The sequence below is a fragment of the Corapipo altera genome, unplaced genomic scaffold, assembly GCF_003945725.1.
Source record: "Corapipo altera isolate COAL_440 unplaced genomic scaffold, ASM394572v1 60354, whole genome shotgun sequence".
NCBI classification, from domain to species: Eukaryota; Metazoa; Chordata; class Aves; order Passeriformes; family Pipridae; genus Corapipo; species Corapipo altera.
Window position 1 is genome coordinate 130844 of NW_020885075.1, and position 17506 is coordinate 148349.

At 45.0% G+C, this 17506-nt stretch overlaps 1 protein-coding gene across 1 annotated transcript in view; it reads right to left on the minus strand.

The window, feature by feature from the left end:
• Window positions 1-1312: 1312 nt before the first annotated feature.
• LOC113960000 (small conductance calcium-activated potassium channel protein 2-like) overlaps window positions 1313-17506 on the minus strand; it is a 187077-nt gene continuing 170883 nt past the window's right edge. The window contains exon 9 of the mRNA XM_027669316.1: window positions 1313-1597. Coding sequence (XP_027525117.1) covers window positions 1313-1597 — 285 coding nt within the window. The remainder of the gene's footprint in view (window positions 1598-17506) is intronic.

Consider the following 17506-nt stretch of genomic DNA (forward strand, 5'->3'; position numbering starts at 1 on the left):
CTGGTATGACAAAATGCAATGCATTTAAGATACAGAAAGGGCATTTCACATTCAGTAACAGGAAAAAATATTTGAAATTATACATGAAAAATGGGAGAATGGAAAAATGAAAATCTTCAAGAAGAAAATTTTTATATTTAACTATTAAAACCCAATATTATTAATCAATACATCTAATCCTGCCAATAGTGCAAATGAGATGGCCTCATGACCTTTCACAAATCTCATCTAGCTGAGGTCTGAACTAGCACAACAGTACCGCTATAACCATCTCTTCCTTTGGTAACTCAAAAGAGGTGAACTTCACAGAAACAAAAGCAGAACTGTAAATAATGTGCATAGGGCTTATTATTTCCAGTCACAAAATATCACCATCTATAAATAAAACACTCCCAAGGCATGCAGCCATGCTGCTCATCTAGGAGGGAAAAAAGCTATGAAGTCATTATCTTTCCCAAGGACAAAAAAAAGTATTGGAGAAACTCTCAAGCTTTTTATAAGCAAGCAATGCCTATGGATATAACTTATGTTCATCAGATTACTTGTGTTCATCAGTTATATACTTTATACCAAAAAGTCAAAACCTTCATAATAAATAGGCCTAAAGTGTGTGCTGAATTTCAGATTATTATTTCTGGAATTTTGAATGATTGAGAGAACAACTCTTCTGTCTTGCCTACCATGATTCTGCTCTGACTTTCTGCATTACTGTCTTTCTGATTTCTAGGGTAAATTATATTTTTAATTAATCACTTTAGAAACTGAAGCTGTCAGTGGACTTTTAAAATGACTATACATACAAAGAACACTTTTAGATGAACATTAATTTTTTAAATTTTTGTTTTGATTTTTATTTTCCCCCCTCCAGTGCAAAGTTTAGAGAATGAGTTTTCATACTTAGAGGATAATTAGACTTGAATTTTGTTGCTTAAAGTTTTAGAATTAATTCTTTTAATTTTGAGCTTTTTTTAACTGTTAAAGTCCAAGTAAGCAAACAAATATGTGCAGAAATTACCCTTTATATTGTTATTATTGCATACTGTAGGAATAAAGTTTGTTTGAAGTGCATGAATAAAAAGTTAGTGAAATTACAGGAGAAACAATCTAATATAGCAATAATAAGTGCATTCACTGTGCATCTGAGAGGAGGGGGGGAAAACAGTTTTCACTCATTTTGACCTTAAATATTGTGTCCAGGTTTCCAGGATTCCGACATCAGAACCCAGATAACACTGACTAGAACCATAGGGCTTTACAATAAAAGCTAAAATATTGACCATATGATGGCAGAAAGTGATTAACTTATTCTCTTCTAGCTACTCTCTGATGAAGTTGGTGGTGCTGTGGAGGAGGATCTCCTCCTTTTTGACAAAGACCATGATTGCTCAGCACTGTAGGCAACATGTTTATAATTTTGTATTTGAGTCTCAAGGAGATCCTTCTGTTGTTGACTGATTGTCTGGCTAATCAGTCCAGGGAGAGCTTGAATGCTACCAATTAAAGCTTCCAGTTTAGTCTCCAGAGTAACAATTCTCTTCTCAAAATCTTCACTTCTTTCATTTAAGTCAGAAATCATGTCATACATGATGTTTTGAGTCTGAAAGTAGAAGGATGTAGAAAAGGTTTAGAGAGATCTTACAAATATTATAACATGCAGTGCAACTCTAAAAGGATTCTTAAATGCTTTTGCATTTCAAAAAAAAAAAGAAGATATGAGTATTCTAACAAGATCTAGTCTTGTGAAATAATTTTACCTGTAGGTGCATGACAGACTCCCTACTGGTGCTAGATTTGTTGAGCAGAAATGTAACATTGATATTTTAAGTTGCATTTTAAATGTCAAGCTCTTATTGAATTCAACAAAACACCAGACCTTTTTAGAAGTTTGGATGCTTAGAAATGCACTGTCATAAGATTTGTGAACAGAATTAGTTGAGTGTCACAAGGAAACCAAAGGTTTCAAAGCACAGGGATGCGCCCTTCGCTTTTCTCCATTTCCTCTGATTTTCAAGCATATTTACACTTTTGAAAAGAAAACAATTTGCTTGTTTTCTTCTTATACTGTGCTTGAACCTGTTGTAATAAGAGTAGTTGGGTGGATTGTTTTTGAAATGTAGAGCAAGGAGTAAAAACTCAAGTGTACGCTCCTCTACTTCTACCTTCCCCTATCTATCTGTCCTCTACAAAATGGTGTTTGGTATCAGAAAGTCTATCAGGTAAACTTTAAAATGTCATAATGCTTAGTACAAATGAAATCTTAAGTATGTTAATTCATAAAGTCTGTAACTTTCTATTTGACTTCCATTTGTTTCTTTTGCAATTAATCCAGGGAAATTACTAAAACTAATGACTGGATTTCTCCCTCTTGTAGACTGAGACCAGATTAGACATAATCTAAATTTAAAATAACTGGTCGTAATTCAGTAGATAAACTGACTGAAATTTATAATCCATTTTAAAGGAATGAAAAATTAATTGAATGACTACCTGAAGTGCAAAGCACAGAAATATCAGACAAGTGTCTATAATGCATTTTCTCTGTCCTATATCAAGATGATAGCATAATTGTTGAAAGAAAACTAATCTACATATAATATCTGAAAAGTCCTTATCAGTTGCCAGAAGCAGAGTGAAATGTATTTTCAGTAACTGAAGTTGTCAGGTGTTTCTCTACTACAAAAGAGGAACAAACACTGAAAGTCTGCTTTGATGTTGCACTTTAAATTGATCTGGGTTTTGAGGTACCTGAAGATATTTGTATGAGAAACCCTTGGGAAAAGTATATAAATACTTCTAATGAAGGTTCAAATGAAGTTCATATAAAATAACTGTTATATATTGCAGTCTAATGCGAAACATGGAATGCTCTCAGCTCAGCACTGTATCTCTCGTTACTGTTTTATGTTTTTTTAAAAAGCAACATTTAACAACAGGCAAGTAGTGTGTGTTAGGTTATGTAATAAAATTCTAATCTTCACACCCACAAACGAGCATAGACAGACAATGGCAGGTGGGGGATCTGAATAATACCCTGACATGGCTACTCTCAGGCCCATAAAAGGAGTCAGCATTCCATAACCGGCCCATCTCCACAAGCCCAGATGAGCACAGGGGCAGAATCTAATCACTTGGGGCAGCAACTTCTCTAAGAATCCTGTTCCAGTGTTTGACCACCCTCTCAGTAATGAAATGTTTCCTAATGTCAATCCAAACCTCTCCTGATGCAGCTTTGAACTATTCCCATGCATCCTGTCACTGGATACCAGGGAGAAGAGATCAGCAACTCCCTCTTCATTTGCTCTCCTCAGGAAGCTGTAGTCACCCCTCATCCCCCTTCTCTCCAAACTAGGCAAACCCAGTGTCCTTAGCCGCTCCTCACAAGACATGCCTTACAGCCCTTTCACAGCCCAACCTCACAGAAAAGCAAAGAATGGAAGTTGGTGACTTCTGGTAGAAGACTCCTGCTCCACCTTAGGGCTTACAACTACAAAATAGGTTCACTGTCCTCAGAGCTGAGGAGGAGTTGGATGTGCTTTCAAGCAAAGCATCTGGACCAACGGACCCTGAACCATGCAAGACCACCAGGAGGAAGTGGTAAGTGATAGTAATGGACAACTCCCTGCTACAGGAGACAGAGGCACTGATCTGCTGACCTGACCTATTGTCTAGAGAATTTTCTTGCTTGTTGAGGGCCTGGATCCAGGTTGTTGTGGAGAGAATGACTTATTCTCTACTTCCCATCAGCAGGCAATGTCCAACCGCTTCCTGGAAAGTAGGGCCTCAGTACCTGTAATGCTTCCTCCAGAAGACAAACGCCTTAATAATGAATGCCTCCCTCCCCTCCTCCTTTCTCTTTGCTTTTGTTGCTGAGCAGATGTCATATGGTATGGAATATCTCTTTGGTCAGATTGGTTCAGCTGTTCTGGTTATGTCCCCTCCCAACCTCTTGCCCACCCCCAGCCTACTGGCCTTTGGGGGGAGGGTGATGGTGCTAGCTGGAAACACAGTCTCCATGCTGTGGAAGCACTGCTCAGCAGTAACCAAAACATTGGTGTGTTATCAACACCTGTATAGCAACAAATACAAAGCACAGCACTGTGAGGGCTGCTATGGGGAAAGTTAATTCCATCCCAGTCAGACCCAATACAAGTACATATTCTAAATTAATATTTTATGTTACAGTGACCTCCACTTTTATATGGTTCCTCTGTTGATCTCGGCATCCTTAAAAATACTAATAAAGTGTGAATTATCCCAAATACTGGGATCCAAAGGCTGTTACTTTAAAATTGCAGCATCATACTCTTTTTTTTTTTTAGTATCCTTATTCACGTGAAAATCAGTAATGTGAATTCAATTAATTCTTGCTCATACACCCAGTTTTTTTCTTATATCACAACTACATACTGCAGAAGCTCTTTTTGTGCCAAAATAACTTAAACTAAGTAAAATTACCATATTATTTCAACTGCCAGCAAGTCTCTTTTGAGAATAAAATTTTTAAAAAGTCTTACTTTACATTACTGGATTTCATAATTTCCAATACCTTTTATCACGTTTTAAAGTAAATTTTTGTGCTCATTTAAAATAAATAATTGTGCAGGTTTTACCTGGGGTAGAGTTAATTTTCTTCATAGTAGCTAGTGTGGGGCTATGCTTTGGATTTGTGCCTAAAACGGTGTTGATAACACAGGGAGTGCTTACACAGGGTCGAGACCTTTTCTGCTTCTCACAGTGTCCCACCAGCAAGGAGGCTGGGGATGCACAAGAAGTTGGGAGGGGACACAGCTGGGACAGCTGACCTCAACTGACCAAAGGGATATTCCAGACCATATGACATCATGCTCAGCAATAAAACTAGGGGAGAGGTTGGCAGGGGGGCTGCTGCTCGGGGACTGGCTGGGAATCGGTCTGCCAGTGGTGAGCAATTGCTTTCGTTTGTATCACTTGCCTTTCTTGGGGTTATTTTTCCCTCTCTTTGTTATTTTTCTAGTTTCCTTGCAAGTTATTGCTCTTGCTGTTGTTGTTACTATTGCTGTTGTTTTTGAACTGGTTTCATATCATGACCAACTGACCCTTAACCATGAAAGACCACCAAGAAGTGCTGAGTGATAATAATGAGTGACTCCCTGCTGTAGGAGACGGAGGCACTGATCTGCCAACCTGACCTATTGTCTAGAGAAGTTTCTTGCTTGTTGGGGGCCTGGATCTAGGATGTCATGGAGAGAATGCTGGAGCTTGTCCAATCCTCTGACTATTATCCCCTGCTTTTCTTTCATGTGGGCACCAATGACTACCGGGCAACCAGGTGAGTATCAAAAGTGACAATTGAGCTTTAAGAGTGATAGCCAGGGACATGGAGTCCCAGGTGGTATTCTCCTCAATCCTGTTGGTGAGAGGAAAGGGTGTAAGGAGGAGGGCACTGATACAGTATGTCAACAATTGGCTGTGGAGCTTGTGTAAACAACAGGCTTTTGTTTTTTATGACCATGGGACCCTGTTTGAGGATGAAGGTGTGCTTGGGAGATAGGGGTTCCACTTCACCAAGTGGGGAAAAGATATCTTTTCCAGTAGGATGGCTGACCTGGTAAGGAGAGCTATAAACTAGGACAGGTGAGGGAGTAACCAGCAATCCTGTAAGGGATTATCCTGTAAGGGATTATCCTGTAAGGGATAGACAGGGCCAAGGAGCAAAATGCCTGGAGTAATGTGGCTGAAAGGGAATGCAACATAAAGAAATTAGGGCTTAAACAGGGCCACCTCCAACAGTCACATGTAAGCAAGGAAGTGCCTGCAAGGCACCATTATGATAAAGAAAACCCCAAAGATTCTTTCTGGGAAATCAGCATGATGGGGTGATTGGACAGGATACTAAATAATTTCATCTAGGCTCCCTTTCCTATGATCTGTTGGACCAGATGATTGTTTGAAGTCGCTTCCAACCTGGGCTATTCTATGATTCAATATTTGAAAAATGCCAGGAGGCCTGCATGGATGAACAAGGAGCTCCTGGCAGAACTCACACATAAAAAATTAAGTATACAGAGGGTAGAAGCAGGGACAGGAAACCTGGGAGTAATACAGAGATGTTTTCCAGGCATGCAGCGATACAGTGAGGAAAGCCAAAGCCTACCTGGAATTGAATCTGGCAAGGGATGATGAGGACAACAAGGGCTTCTATAAATACATAGGTGACAAAAGGAAGACTAGGGAAAGTGTGGGCCCATTGCTGAATGGGACAGGGGCCTTGGTGACACAGGACATGGAAAAGGCTGAGGTACTGAATGCCTTCTTTGCCTCAGTCTTTACAAGCAAGACCAGTCTTCAGGAATTCCAGGTCCCAGAAATCAGAAGGAAAGTCTGGAGCAAGGAAGAATTACCCTTAGTGGAAGAGGATCAGGTCAAGGAATACTTAAGCTGCGCTATGCTGTGTACCATACTGCACTATGGTGCACATACAGCGTGGCCTTCAGGCCTGTGTTGTGCTGCACAAATCCCTTGGCCACAGGATAGCAGGATAAACTCAGCCAACTCATTGTAACAGAGGATCCTGCAGGCAGCTCCCAGTTGGTACTGCTGATTATGCCACTTGTGTGGCTTTGCCTTTATCTACAAGCACAGCAAGAAGTTCTTACGTGAACATCCTTCCTCTTTGACAGTAGAAATTATAGAGTTGTTTCCTTATAAGAAAATCCTATAATGGCTTGAAAGACCAAAAGGGGATAATCTCAACTATGGATGGGGTCTGCATGGCGTGCCGCATGTGGATTGGAGTCCTGTTCAATGCTACACTGCTCAGGGTTCCCAGCATCTAAAGGGTTGCTATTCTCTCCTTATAGAGTTAATTAAATAACATTTTAAATGAAACCTTACAGAGTCTAAGTGCCTTTCTTACTGGAATCATGACAGACCAGAACCTCCCAGTGCAAAACAGGGTCACTAAGATGATTAGAGGACTGAAGCATCTCTGCTATGAGGAAAGGCTGAGAGAGTGGGGACTGTTTAGCCTAGGGAAGAGAAGGCTCAGGGGGATGTCATCAATGAAGGGAGTGTTAGGGAGTGTTTTGACTGCCCAGAGTTTGACGATGCTGATAAAAGGGTCAAACGTCTATAGATAAGAACCGGGGGAAAGGCCAACAAGGCAGATATCCTGGTGAAAGTCAGTTATAGATCACTCAACCAGGATGAAGAGGCAGACAAAATATTCTATAAGCAGCTGGGAGAAGTCTCACGATCATCAGTCATCACTAGCCCTTGTTCTCCTGGGGTACTTCAACTTGCCAGATGTCTGCTGGAAATACACTATGGTTGAGAGGAAACAGTCTAGGAGGTTCCTGGAGTGTGTGGAAGAGAACTTCCTGACACAACTGGTGACTGAGTCAACCAGGGAAAGTGCCCTGCTGGACCTGTCATTTGCGATTAGAGAAGGACTTGTGGATGATGTGATGGTTGGAGACTGTCTTTGGCATAGCGAACATGAAATGATAGCATATCTCAACATTCCCCCCATCATTAGGCTGGTGGTGGGCAAGATCCTGGGAGGGGACACAAGTAGGTGCCAGCTGACTCAAACTAACCAAAGGGATATTCCAGACCATATGATGACAGCTCAGATATAAAAGCTAAGGAAAAGAGGACAAAGGTGGGGGCATTTGTTATTTGCAACGTTTGCCTTCCAGAGCAACTACTACATGTGCTGAAACCCTGCTTCCCAGGAAGTGACTGGACATCGCTTGCTGATGGGAAGTAGAGAATAAATCTTTTTTGCCATAAACCAAAGTAAGGTAAAGGGACCTGCATGGGAGATCCAATTCTTGGGAGTAAAATGGCAGGATGGATGCTGTCATGTGCCTTCAGATGTGATTAACAAAATAGCAACTGTCTCCACCAGCTAGCAAGAAGGAAACACAAGCTTTCCTAGGCCTTGTGGGGTTCTGGAGGATGCACATTCCAGGTTATAGTCAGCTTGTGAGCCCCCTCTATCGACTGACCCAGAAGAAGAACCATTGCGAGTGGAACCTTGAGCAACAACAGGCCTTTAAGCAGATCAAACAGGAAATAGCTCATACAGTAGCTCTTGGACCTGTTTGGACAGGACCAACCATGCAAAATATCCTCTACACTGCAGCTGGGGAGTAGCAAAGAACATCAGGAGAAAGCCGAGGTCGACACTTAGGGTTTTGGAGCCAGGGTTATTGAGGATCAGAAGCCCATCACACTCCAATTGAAAAGGACATATTAGCAACCTATGAGAGGGTTTGAGCCACCTCAGAAGTTGTTGGGACAGAAGTATGTCTCCTCTTGGCACCGTGATTGCCCGTGCTGCATTGGATGTTCAAAGGGAACATTCCCTCAACACATCACGCAACTGGTGCTACATGGAGTAAGTGGGTAGCATTGATTACACAATGAACCCAAATGGGGAAACCCAGGAATCCTGGAAGAGATTATGGACTGGCCAGAAGGCAGAGATTTTGGAGCATTGCCTGAGACGACTTGTGCCCAAGAAGCACCACTGTATAATGAGTTACTAGAAAATGAAAGAGGCTATGCTCTATTTACTGATGGATCCTTCCATGTGGTAGGAAACCACTGGAGGTGGAATGCTGCTGTGTGGAGTCCCACATGACAAGTCGTTGAGGCTGCTGAAGAAGAGGGTGAGTCAAGCCAATTTGCAGAAGTGAAAGCCATCCAAGTGGCCCTAAAGATTGCCAAATGAGAAAAGTGACCTGCACTGTATCTCTGTACTGACTCCTGGATGGCAGCTAACGCCCTATGGGGGTGGCTCCAGCAATGGAAGAAAACCAATTGGCAATTCAGGGGTAAACCCATCTGGGCTGCTGCATTGTGGCAGGACATCGCTGCATGGGTAGAAAACATGGCTCTGAAGGTGCATCATGTAGATGCTCATATGCCCAAAAGTTGCGCCACTGAAGAACATCAGAACAATGAGCAGGTGGATAAGGCTACCAAGCTTGGAATAGCTCCGGTAGACTTAGACTGGGAGCAGAAGGGTGAGCTATTTATAGCTTGATGGGTCCATGAAACATCAGGACATCTAGGAGGAGATGCAACATACAGATGGACTTGTGATCGAGGGGTGGACCTGACCATGGAGACCATCACACACATTATTCATGAATGTGTGGCAATTAAGCGAGCCATGCGAGTAAAATCTCCCTGGAATAGAGGGCGATGGATGGGTTTCCAATATGGTGAGGCCTGGCAAATTGACTACATTGGACCACTGCCACGAACATACCAAGGCAAGAGCTACATACTCACCATGGTGGTGGCAATGACTGGCTGGCTGGAAACATACCCTGTAAACCAGGTCACTGCTCGGAACACCATCTTAGGCCTTGAGAGGCACATTCTGTGGCAACATGGTACCCCAGAGAGAATTGAATCAGACAATGGGGCTAACTTTCGAAATAACCTCATCAACTCTTGGGCAAAGAAACATGGCGTCGAGTGGATATATCACATCCCTTATCACCCACAAGCCTCTGGGAAGATTGAGAGGTATAACGGGCTGCTGAAGACTATGTTAAGAACCTTAGGTAATGAGGCATTGTACTGGGTCTGGCTGAGATGGAGTTCATTTCCCCATAGTAGCCCTCACGGTGCTGTGCTTTGCATTGGTAGCTAGAAAGGTGTTGAGAACACACCAGTATTTTGGCTACTGCTGAGCACAGCATCAGTACTGTAACATTCCTTCCCCAATCGAGGGCAAGATCCTGGGAGGGGACACAAGTAGGCCAGCTGACCCAAACTAACCAAAGGGGTATTCCAGACCATATGCCATCAACTCAGATATAAAAACTAAGGAAAAGACGAGGAATGGAAAGAGCCCTTGAAAACAAAGGGGTCCAGGAGGGATGGACATACTTCAAGAAGGAAGTCTTAAATGCACAAGAGCAGGCTGTCCCAGTCCACCAAAAGGCAAGCCGGCAGGGAAGACAAGCAGCCTAGCTGAACAGGGAGATCTTGAGGGAAATTAGGATAAAAAAGAGAGCCTACTGATTATGGAAAAAAGGACTGACTACTCAGGAAGAGTTCAGGAACTTAGGTCATGTAGAAAGAAAATCAGAGAGATGAAGGCAAGATTTGAACTCAATCTTGCCACTTCTGTTAAGGAAAATAAAAAGTCTTTCTATAGATACATCAGTATCAAAAAGAGGGACAAGGAAAACCTCCTTTCTTTAGTGGACATGGGGGGGAACATAGTTATTAAAGATGAGGAAAAGGCTGAGGTATTTAACACCTTCTTTACCTCAGTCTTCAACGTTAGGACAGGTCTCTCTGAGGACAGCTGGCTTCTGGAGCATGTAGATAGGAATATGAAGCAGAATAGTCCCCCCGTAATCAAGGAGGAAACAATCAGCGACCTGCTGAGCCACTTGGATCCTCACAAGTCTATGGGACCAGATGGGATCCACCCAAGGGTGATGAGGGAGCTGGCAGAAGAGCTCGCCAAGCCGCTCTCAATCATTTCCCAACAGTCCTGGTTCACTGGGGAGGTCCCAGATGATTGGAAGTTGGCAAATGTCACACCAATCCACAACAAGGGCCAGAAGGAGGACCCAGGAAACTACAGACCTGTCAGTCTGACCTCAGTGCCTGGCAAGGTTATAGAGCAGATCATCCTGGGTGCAATCACACAGCACCTACAGGATGGACAAGGGATCAGACCCAGCCAGCACGGGTTTAGGAAGGGCAGGTCCTGTCTGACCAATCTAATCTCCTTCTACGATCAGGTGACCCGCCTGGTGGATGAGGGGAAGGCTGTGGATGTAGTCTATCTGGACTTCAGCAAAACCTTTGACACTGTCTCCCATAATATACTCCTGAAAAAACTGGCAACCCATGGCTTGGACAGGGGCACTCTGTGCTGGGTTAGGAACTGGCTGGAGGGCTGGGCCCAGAGAGTGGTGGTGAACGGGGCTGCATCCAGCTGGCGACCGGTCACCAGTGGTGTCCCCCAGGGATCAGTGTTGGGCCCAGTTCTGTTTAATATCTTTATCGATGATTTAGATGAGGGGATTGAGTCCATCATTAGTAAATTCGCAGATGACACCAAGTTGGGGGGGAGTGTCGACCTGCTGGAAGGCAGGAGGGCTCTGCAGAGGGACCTGGATAGGCTGGAGAGTTGGGCTGGTTCCAACAGGATGAGGTTCAACAAGGCCAAGTGTCGGGTCCTGCACTTTGACCACAACAACCCACTGCATAGCTACAGGCTGGGCACAGAGTGGCTGGAGAGCAGCCAGGCAGAAAGGGACCTGGTAGTGCTGATTGGCAGGACGCTGAACATGAGCCAGCAGTGTGCCCAGGTGGCCAAGAAGACCAATGGCATCCTGACCTGTATCAGGAACAGTGTGGCCAGCAGGACCAAGGAAGTGATTCTTCCCCTGTACTTAGCGCTGGTGAGGCCTCACCTGGAGTACTGTGTCTAGTTCTGGGCCCCTCAGTTCAGGAAAGATGTTGAGGTGCTGGAGCAGGTGCAGAGAAGGGCAACGAGGATGGTGAAGGGACTTGAACACAAGTCCTATGAGGAGAGGCTGAGGGAGCTGGAGTTGTTTAGCCTTGAGAAGAGAAGGCTCAGGGGAGACCTCATCGCTCTCTACAACTACCTGAGAGGAGGTTGTAGGCAGGTGGGAGTTGGTCTCTTCTCCCAGGCAATCAGCAGTAGGACAAGAGGGCATGGCCTTAAACTGCGCCAGGGGAGGTTTAGGTTAGATATTAGAAAGAAATTCTTTACAGAGAGGGTAATCAGGCATTGGAATGGGCTGCCCAGGGAAGTGGTGGATTCTCCATCCCTGGAGGTTTTTAAGATGAGGCTGGACGTGGCACTTAGTGCCATGGTCTAGTAACCACGGTGGTAGTGGATCAAGGGTTGGACTTGATGATCTCAGAGGTCCTTTCCAACCTGTCTGATTCTATGATTCTATGATTCCATGAAGGGTGGGCATTTGTTGTTTACAATGGTTGCCTGCTGAGAAACTGTCACGCATGCTAAAAACCCTGCTTCCCAGGATGTGGCCGGACATTGCTCGCTAATGGGAAGTAGAGTTATTTTCCAGTTCACTTGTGCGTGCACAAGCTTTCGCTTTTGCTTTAGTAAACTGCCTTATCTCAACCTACTAGTCGGTTTCCATCTTATTCTCTCTCCCCTGTCCAGCTGGGAAAGGGAGTGATAGAGTGGCTTGGTGGGTACTTAGCATCCAGCCAAGGCTAACCCCCTACAGTCTTTTTTTGGCACCCAAACATGGGGCGAGACAAAGGCAGTTATATATATATTGCATGCTGTAGTAATAGTAGCTGTCGAGTAGCAAAACTCCTGTGCAGGACACAGAGTTTGCCAGTTGCACTGCTTATCTCTTTATTTTGCTGAGTTTGGGAACATACTAATATACATAATGGCTCCATGCTTTGCCCTTACGCTGACGGCCTTGTCATGCTGGGGGAGCCTCTTCTGGGGATGGTGGAGGAATATATGGAATACACCCTCCCTGCCCAAGATTGATGTGAATGGTTTTATAATGAAGTCTCCCATGGTCTTTTCTCATCCTTATGTAAGCTGTTTAATACTGTTAATATTACTAATACTGTTGGCACACTATGGAGTTCATGGAATCTGGTGTTATCTGGGTGTAAGAGAAAACAATGTTTAGGTGAAGATATATTGATATGTGCCCTGAGGTGTCCAGCTCCTGGGTGGCAGGGTGTGTGGAAGGATTTGGGCAGGTTCCTAGGGCGGTTGACATCTCCCGTTACCTGGGACTTCACACCTGAACAGGTAATCAACCCTGGCAAACTGACACGTCACCTGATGGAAGCGTGCCTTGCCTACCCCAATGAAAACCAGCAGCTTCTTGCCCTGTACTGGGGCCTGACCTGTCTTCTGGAAATATAATATGGCTGAGAGGAAACAGTCTAGGAGGTTCCTGGAGTGTATGGAAGAGAACTTCCTGACCCAGCTGGTGACTGAGCCAACTAGGGAAGGTGCTCTGCTGGACCTGTTGTTTGTGAACAAAGGACTGGTGGGTGATGTGATAGTGCGAGGCTGTCTTGGGCACAGTGACCACGAAATGATAGCATTTTCCATTTTCAGAGAAGTAAGGATGGGGTTCAGCAGAACTGCTACCTTGGACTTCCAGAGGGAAGACTTTGGCCTGTTTAGGGACCTGGTTAACAGAATTCCTTGGGAGGTAGGCCTGAAGGACCAAGGAGTACAGGAAGGCTGGACATTCTTCAAGAAGGGGATCTTAAAGGCACAACCTTATGTGCCAAAAGATGAGCCGACAGGGAAGAAGATTGGCCTGGTTGAACAGAGAGCTTTGGCTGAAACTCAGGAAAAAAACCCCAGAGTTTATGAATGTTGGAAGAAGGGGCAGGGCACTCAGGAGGACTACAAGGATGTCATGAGGTTATACAGGAAGAAAATTAGGAGGGCCAAAGCCCAACTAACCCAACTTTATCTGGCTACTGCTGTAAAAGACAATAAAAATTTTTTAAAAATACATTAGCAACAAAAGGAGGCCCAAGGTGAATCTCCATCCTTTATTGGATGTGATGAGAAACATAGATACAAAGAATGAGTAAATGGCTGAGATACTTTATACCTTCTTTGCCTCAGTCTTTAACAGTAAGACCAGTTGTTCACAGGGTACCCAGACTTCTGAGCTGGAAGACAGGGATGGGGAGCAGAATAAAGCCCCCATAATCCAAGGAGAAATGGTCAGTGACCTGCTACAACACTTGGACATGCACAAGTCTATGGGACTGGATGGGATCCACCAAAGGAGCTGGAAGAAGTGCTCACTGATCCACTTTCCATCATTTACCAGCACTCCTGGCTAACTGGAGTTGACTGGAGGTTAGCCAATGTGATGCCATCTAAAAGAAGGGACAGAAGGAGGATCCAGGGAACTACAGGCCTGTCAACCTGACCTCGGTACCAGGGAAGGTTATGGAGCAGGTCATCTTGAGCACCGTCACAGGGCACATACAGGACAACTAGGTGATCAGACCCAGCCAGCATGGGTTTATGAAAGGCAGGTCCTACTTGATGAACCTGATCTCCTTCTATGACAAGGTGGATGAGGGAAAGGCTGTGCATGTTGTCTATCTAGACTTCTGTAAAGCCTTTGACACCATTTCCCACAGCATTCTCCTGGAGAAACTGGCTGCTCATGGTATGGATGGGTGTACTGTTTGCTAGGTAAAAAGCTGTCTGGATGACTGAGGCCAAAGGGTCGTGGTGAACGAAGTTAAATCCAGCTGGTGGATAATCACAAGTGGTGTTCCCCAGGGCTCAATTTTGGTGACAGTTCTGTTTAATATTTTTATCAACAATCTGAATGAGGGAGTGGACTTCACCCTCAGTAAGTTTGCAGATGACACCAAGTTAGGTGGGAGTTTTGATCTGCTGGAGGGTAGGAAGACACTGCAGATGGATCTGGAGAGGCTGGATCGATGGGCTGAGGTCAATTGTATGAGGTTCAACAAGGCAAAATACCAGATCCTGCACTTCTGACACAACAACCCCATGCAATGCTATAGGCTTGGGGCAGCGTGGTTGGAAATCTGTCTGGCTGAAAAGGATCCGAGGGTGCTAGTCGACAGCCAGCTGAACACAAGCCAGCAATGTGCCCAGGTGGCCAACAAGGCCAATGACATCCTGGCTTGTATCAAGAACAGTGTGGCCAGCTGGGCTAGGGAAGTGATTGTCCCTCTGAACTTGGCACTGGTGATGCCACACCTCAAGTGCTGTATTCAGTTTTGGGCCTCTCGCTAGAAGAAAGACATTGACATGCTGGAGCAAGTCCAGAGAAGGCCAACTAAGTTGGTGAAGGATCTGGAGGGTAAGTCCTATGAGGAGCATCTGAGGGAGCTGGGGCTGTTTATTCTGGAGAAAAGGAGACTCAGGGGAGACCTTGTCACTCTCTACAACTACCTGAAAGGAGGTTGTAGCCAGGTGGGGGATGGCCTCTTCTCCTAGGCAACTAGCAACAGGACAACAGGACATAGCCTCAAGCTGTGCCAGGAGAGGTTCAGGTTGGACATCAGGAGGAATTTCTTCATGGAAAGAGTTCTTAAACATTGGAATGTGCTGCCCAGGGAGGTGGTGGAGTCACTGCCCCTGGAGGTGTTCAAGAAATGACAGGACATGATGCTTAGTGCCATGGTCTAGTTGACAAGGTGATGATCAGTCAAAGGTTGGACTTGATCTCATAGGTCTTTTCCAACCTAAATGATTCTGTGATTCTGTGAAAGTAAATTTCACTCCTATCTTCAAGAAGGGCAAGAACAGTTGGGGTGAATGGTGTTAAATCCAGCTGGCGGCTGGTCACTAGGGTTCCCCAGGGCTCAGTATTGGGGCCAGTTCTGTTTAATATCTTTATTGATGATCTGGATGAGGGGATCTAGGGCCCCTATTACAAGATAGACAATGAGGTGCTGGAGTGTGTCCAAATAAGCACAATGAAGCTGGTGAAAGGGCTAGAGCATAAGTCTTATGAGGAGCAAATGAGGAAACTGGGATTGTTTAGCCTGGAGGAAAGAAGGCTTGGGGGGGACCTCCAACTACCTGAAAGAAAGTTGTAGTAAGGTGGTGGTTGGTGTCTTCCCCCAGGTAACAAGAGACAGGATAAGAGGAAATGGCCTCCAGTTGCGCCAGGGGAGGTTTAGATTGGTTATTAGGAAAAATTCCTTCACTGAAAGGGTTGCCAAGCAGTGGCACAGGTTTCTCAGGGAAGTGGTAGAATCACCACCCCTGGAAGTGTTCAAAAAAGATCTAGAAGTGGCACTTGGGGACATGGTTTACTGGTGAAGATGGCAGTGTTAGGTTAACAGTGGGACTTGATGAACTTGGAGGTCTTTTCCACACTTAATGATTCTATGATTCTAAGGAAGACCAGGGAACTACAGGCCAGTCAGCATCACTTCTGTCCTGGGGATGGTGATGGAGCAACTAGCTGTGGAAACCATCTCTAGGCACATGAAGGACATGAAAAGTTGTCAGCAAGGATTCACCAAGGGGAAGTCAGTCATGTTTGACCAACTTAATAACCTTCTGTGTTTTCATAAATACATTAATAACAAAAGGAGATCCAAGGAAAACCTCCGTTCTTTATTGGACATAGCGGGGAATATAGTCACCAAAGATGAGGAAAAGGCTGAGATATTTAACATCTTCTTTGCTTCAGTCTTCAACAGTAAGACCAGTTATTCTCAGGACAACTGGCCCCCTGAGCTGGTAGACAGGGATGGGGAGCACAATGCACCCCCTGCAATCCAGGAGGAGGTAGTTACTGACCTGCTGTGCCACTTAGATGCTCACAAGTCTATGGGACTGGACGGGATTCATCCTAGGGTGATGAGGGAGATGGCGGAAGAGCTCGCTAAGCATCTCTCTGTCATTTATCATCAGTCCTGGCAAACCGGGGAGGTCCCAGATGACTGGAGGTTGGCCAACATGATGCTCATCCACAAGAAGGGCCAGAAGGAGGACCAAGGGAACTACAGGCCTGTCAGCCTGACCTTGGTGCCCAGCAAGGTTATGGAGCAGATCATCTTGAGTGTGATCACACGGCACATACAGGACAACCAGGGGATCAAACCCAGCCAGCACAGGTTTAGGAAAGTCAGGTCCAGCCTGATCTCCTGGGGTTGTTTAGCCTGGAGAAGAGGAGGCTCAGGGGTGATCTTATCACTCTCTACAACTACCTGAAAGGAGGTTGTAGCCAGGTGGGGGTCAGCCTCTTCTCCCAGGCAACTAGCAACAGGACAACAGGACGTAGTCTTAAGCTGTGCCAGGGGAGGTTTAGGTTGGACATGAGGAAGAATTTCTTCATAAAAAGGGTGATTAGACGTTGGAATGTCCTGCCCAGGGAGGTGGTGGAGTCGCTGTCCTTGGAGGTGTTTAAGGAAAGACTGGAGGTGGCACTTAGTGCCATGATCTAGTTGACATGGTGATGTTCAGTCATAGGTTGGACTCAATGATCACAGAGGTCTTTTCCAACCTATTTGATTCTGTGATTCTATGATTAAATGACTGGTCTGGTAGATGAGGGGAGAGCAGTACACATTGTCTACCTCGATTCCGGTAAGGCCACCGATACTGTCTTCCAGAAGATCCTCATAGAGGAGCTGTTGAAGTTTGGACTGTATGTGCAGACAACTGGCCAAACAGCTGGGCCCAGAGGGCAGTGATTGGTGGCACAAAGTCTAGTTAGAGGCTAGTTACTAGCAGTGTACCCCAGGGGTCAATACTGGGTCTGATCATATTCAAAACCTTCATTATTGATCTGGATGATGGAATAGAGTGTACCCTCAGCAAGTTCACAGATGATGGTGGCTAATACACCAGAGGGTCACGTTGCCATCCAGAGATACCTCGACAGGCTGGAGAAGTGGGCTGACAGGAACCTCATGCAGTTCAACAAGGGGAAGTGCCAAGTCCTGCACCTGGGGAGGAACAACCAGTATATGCTGGGGGCTA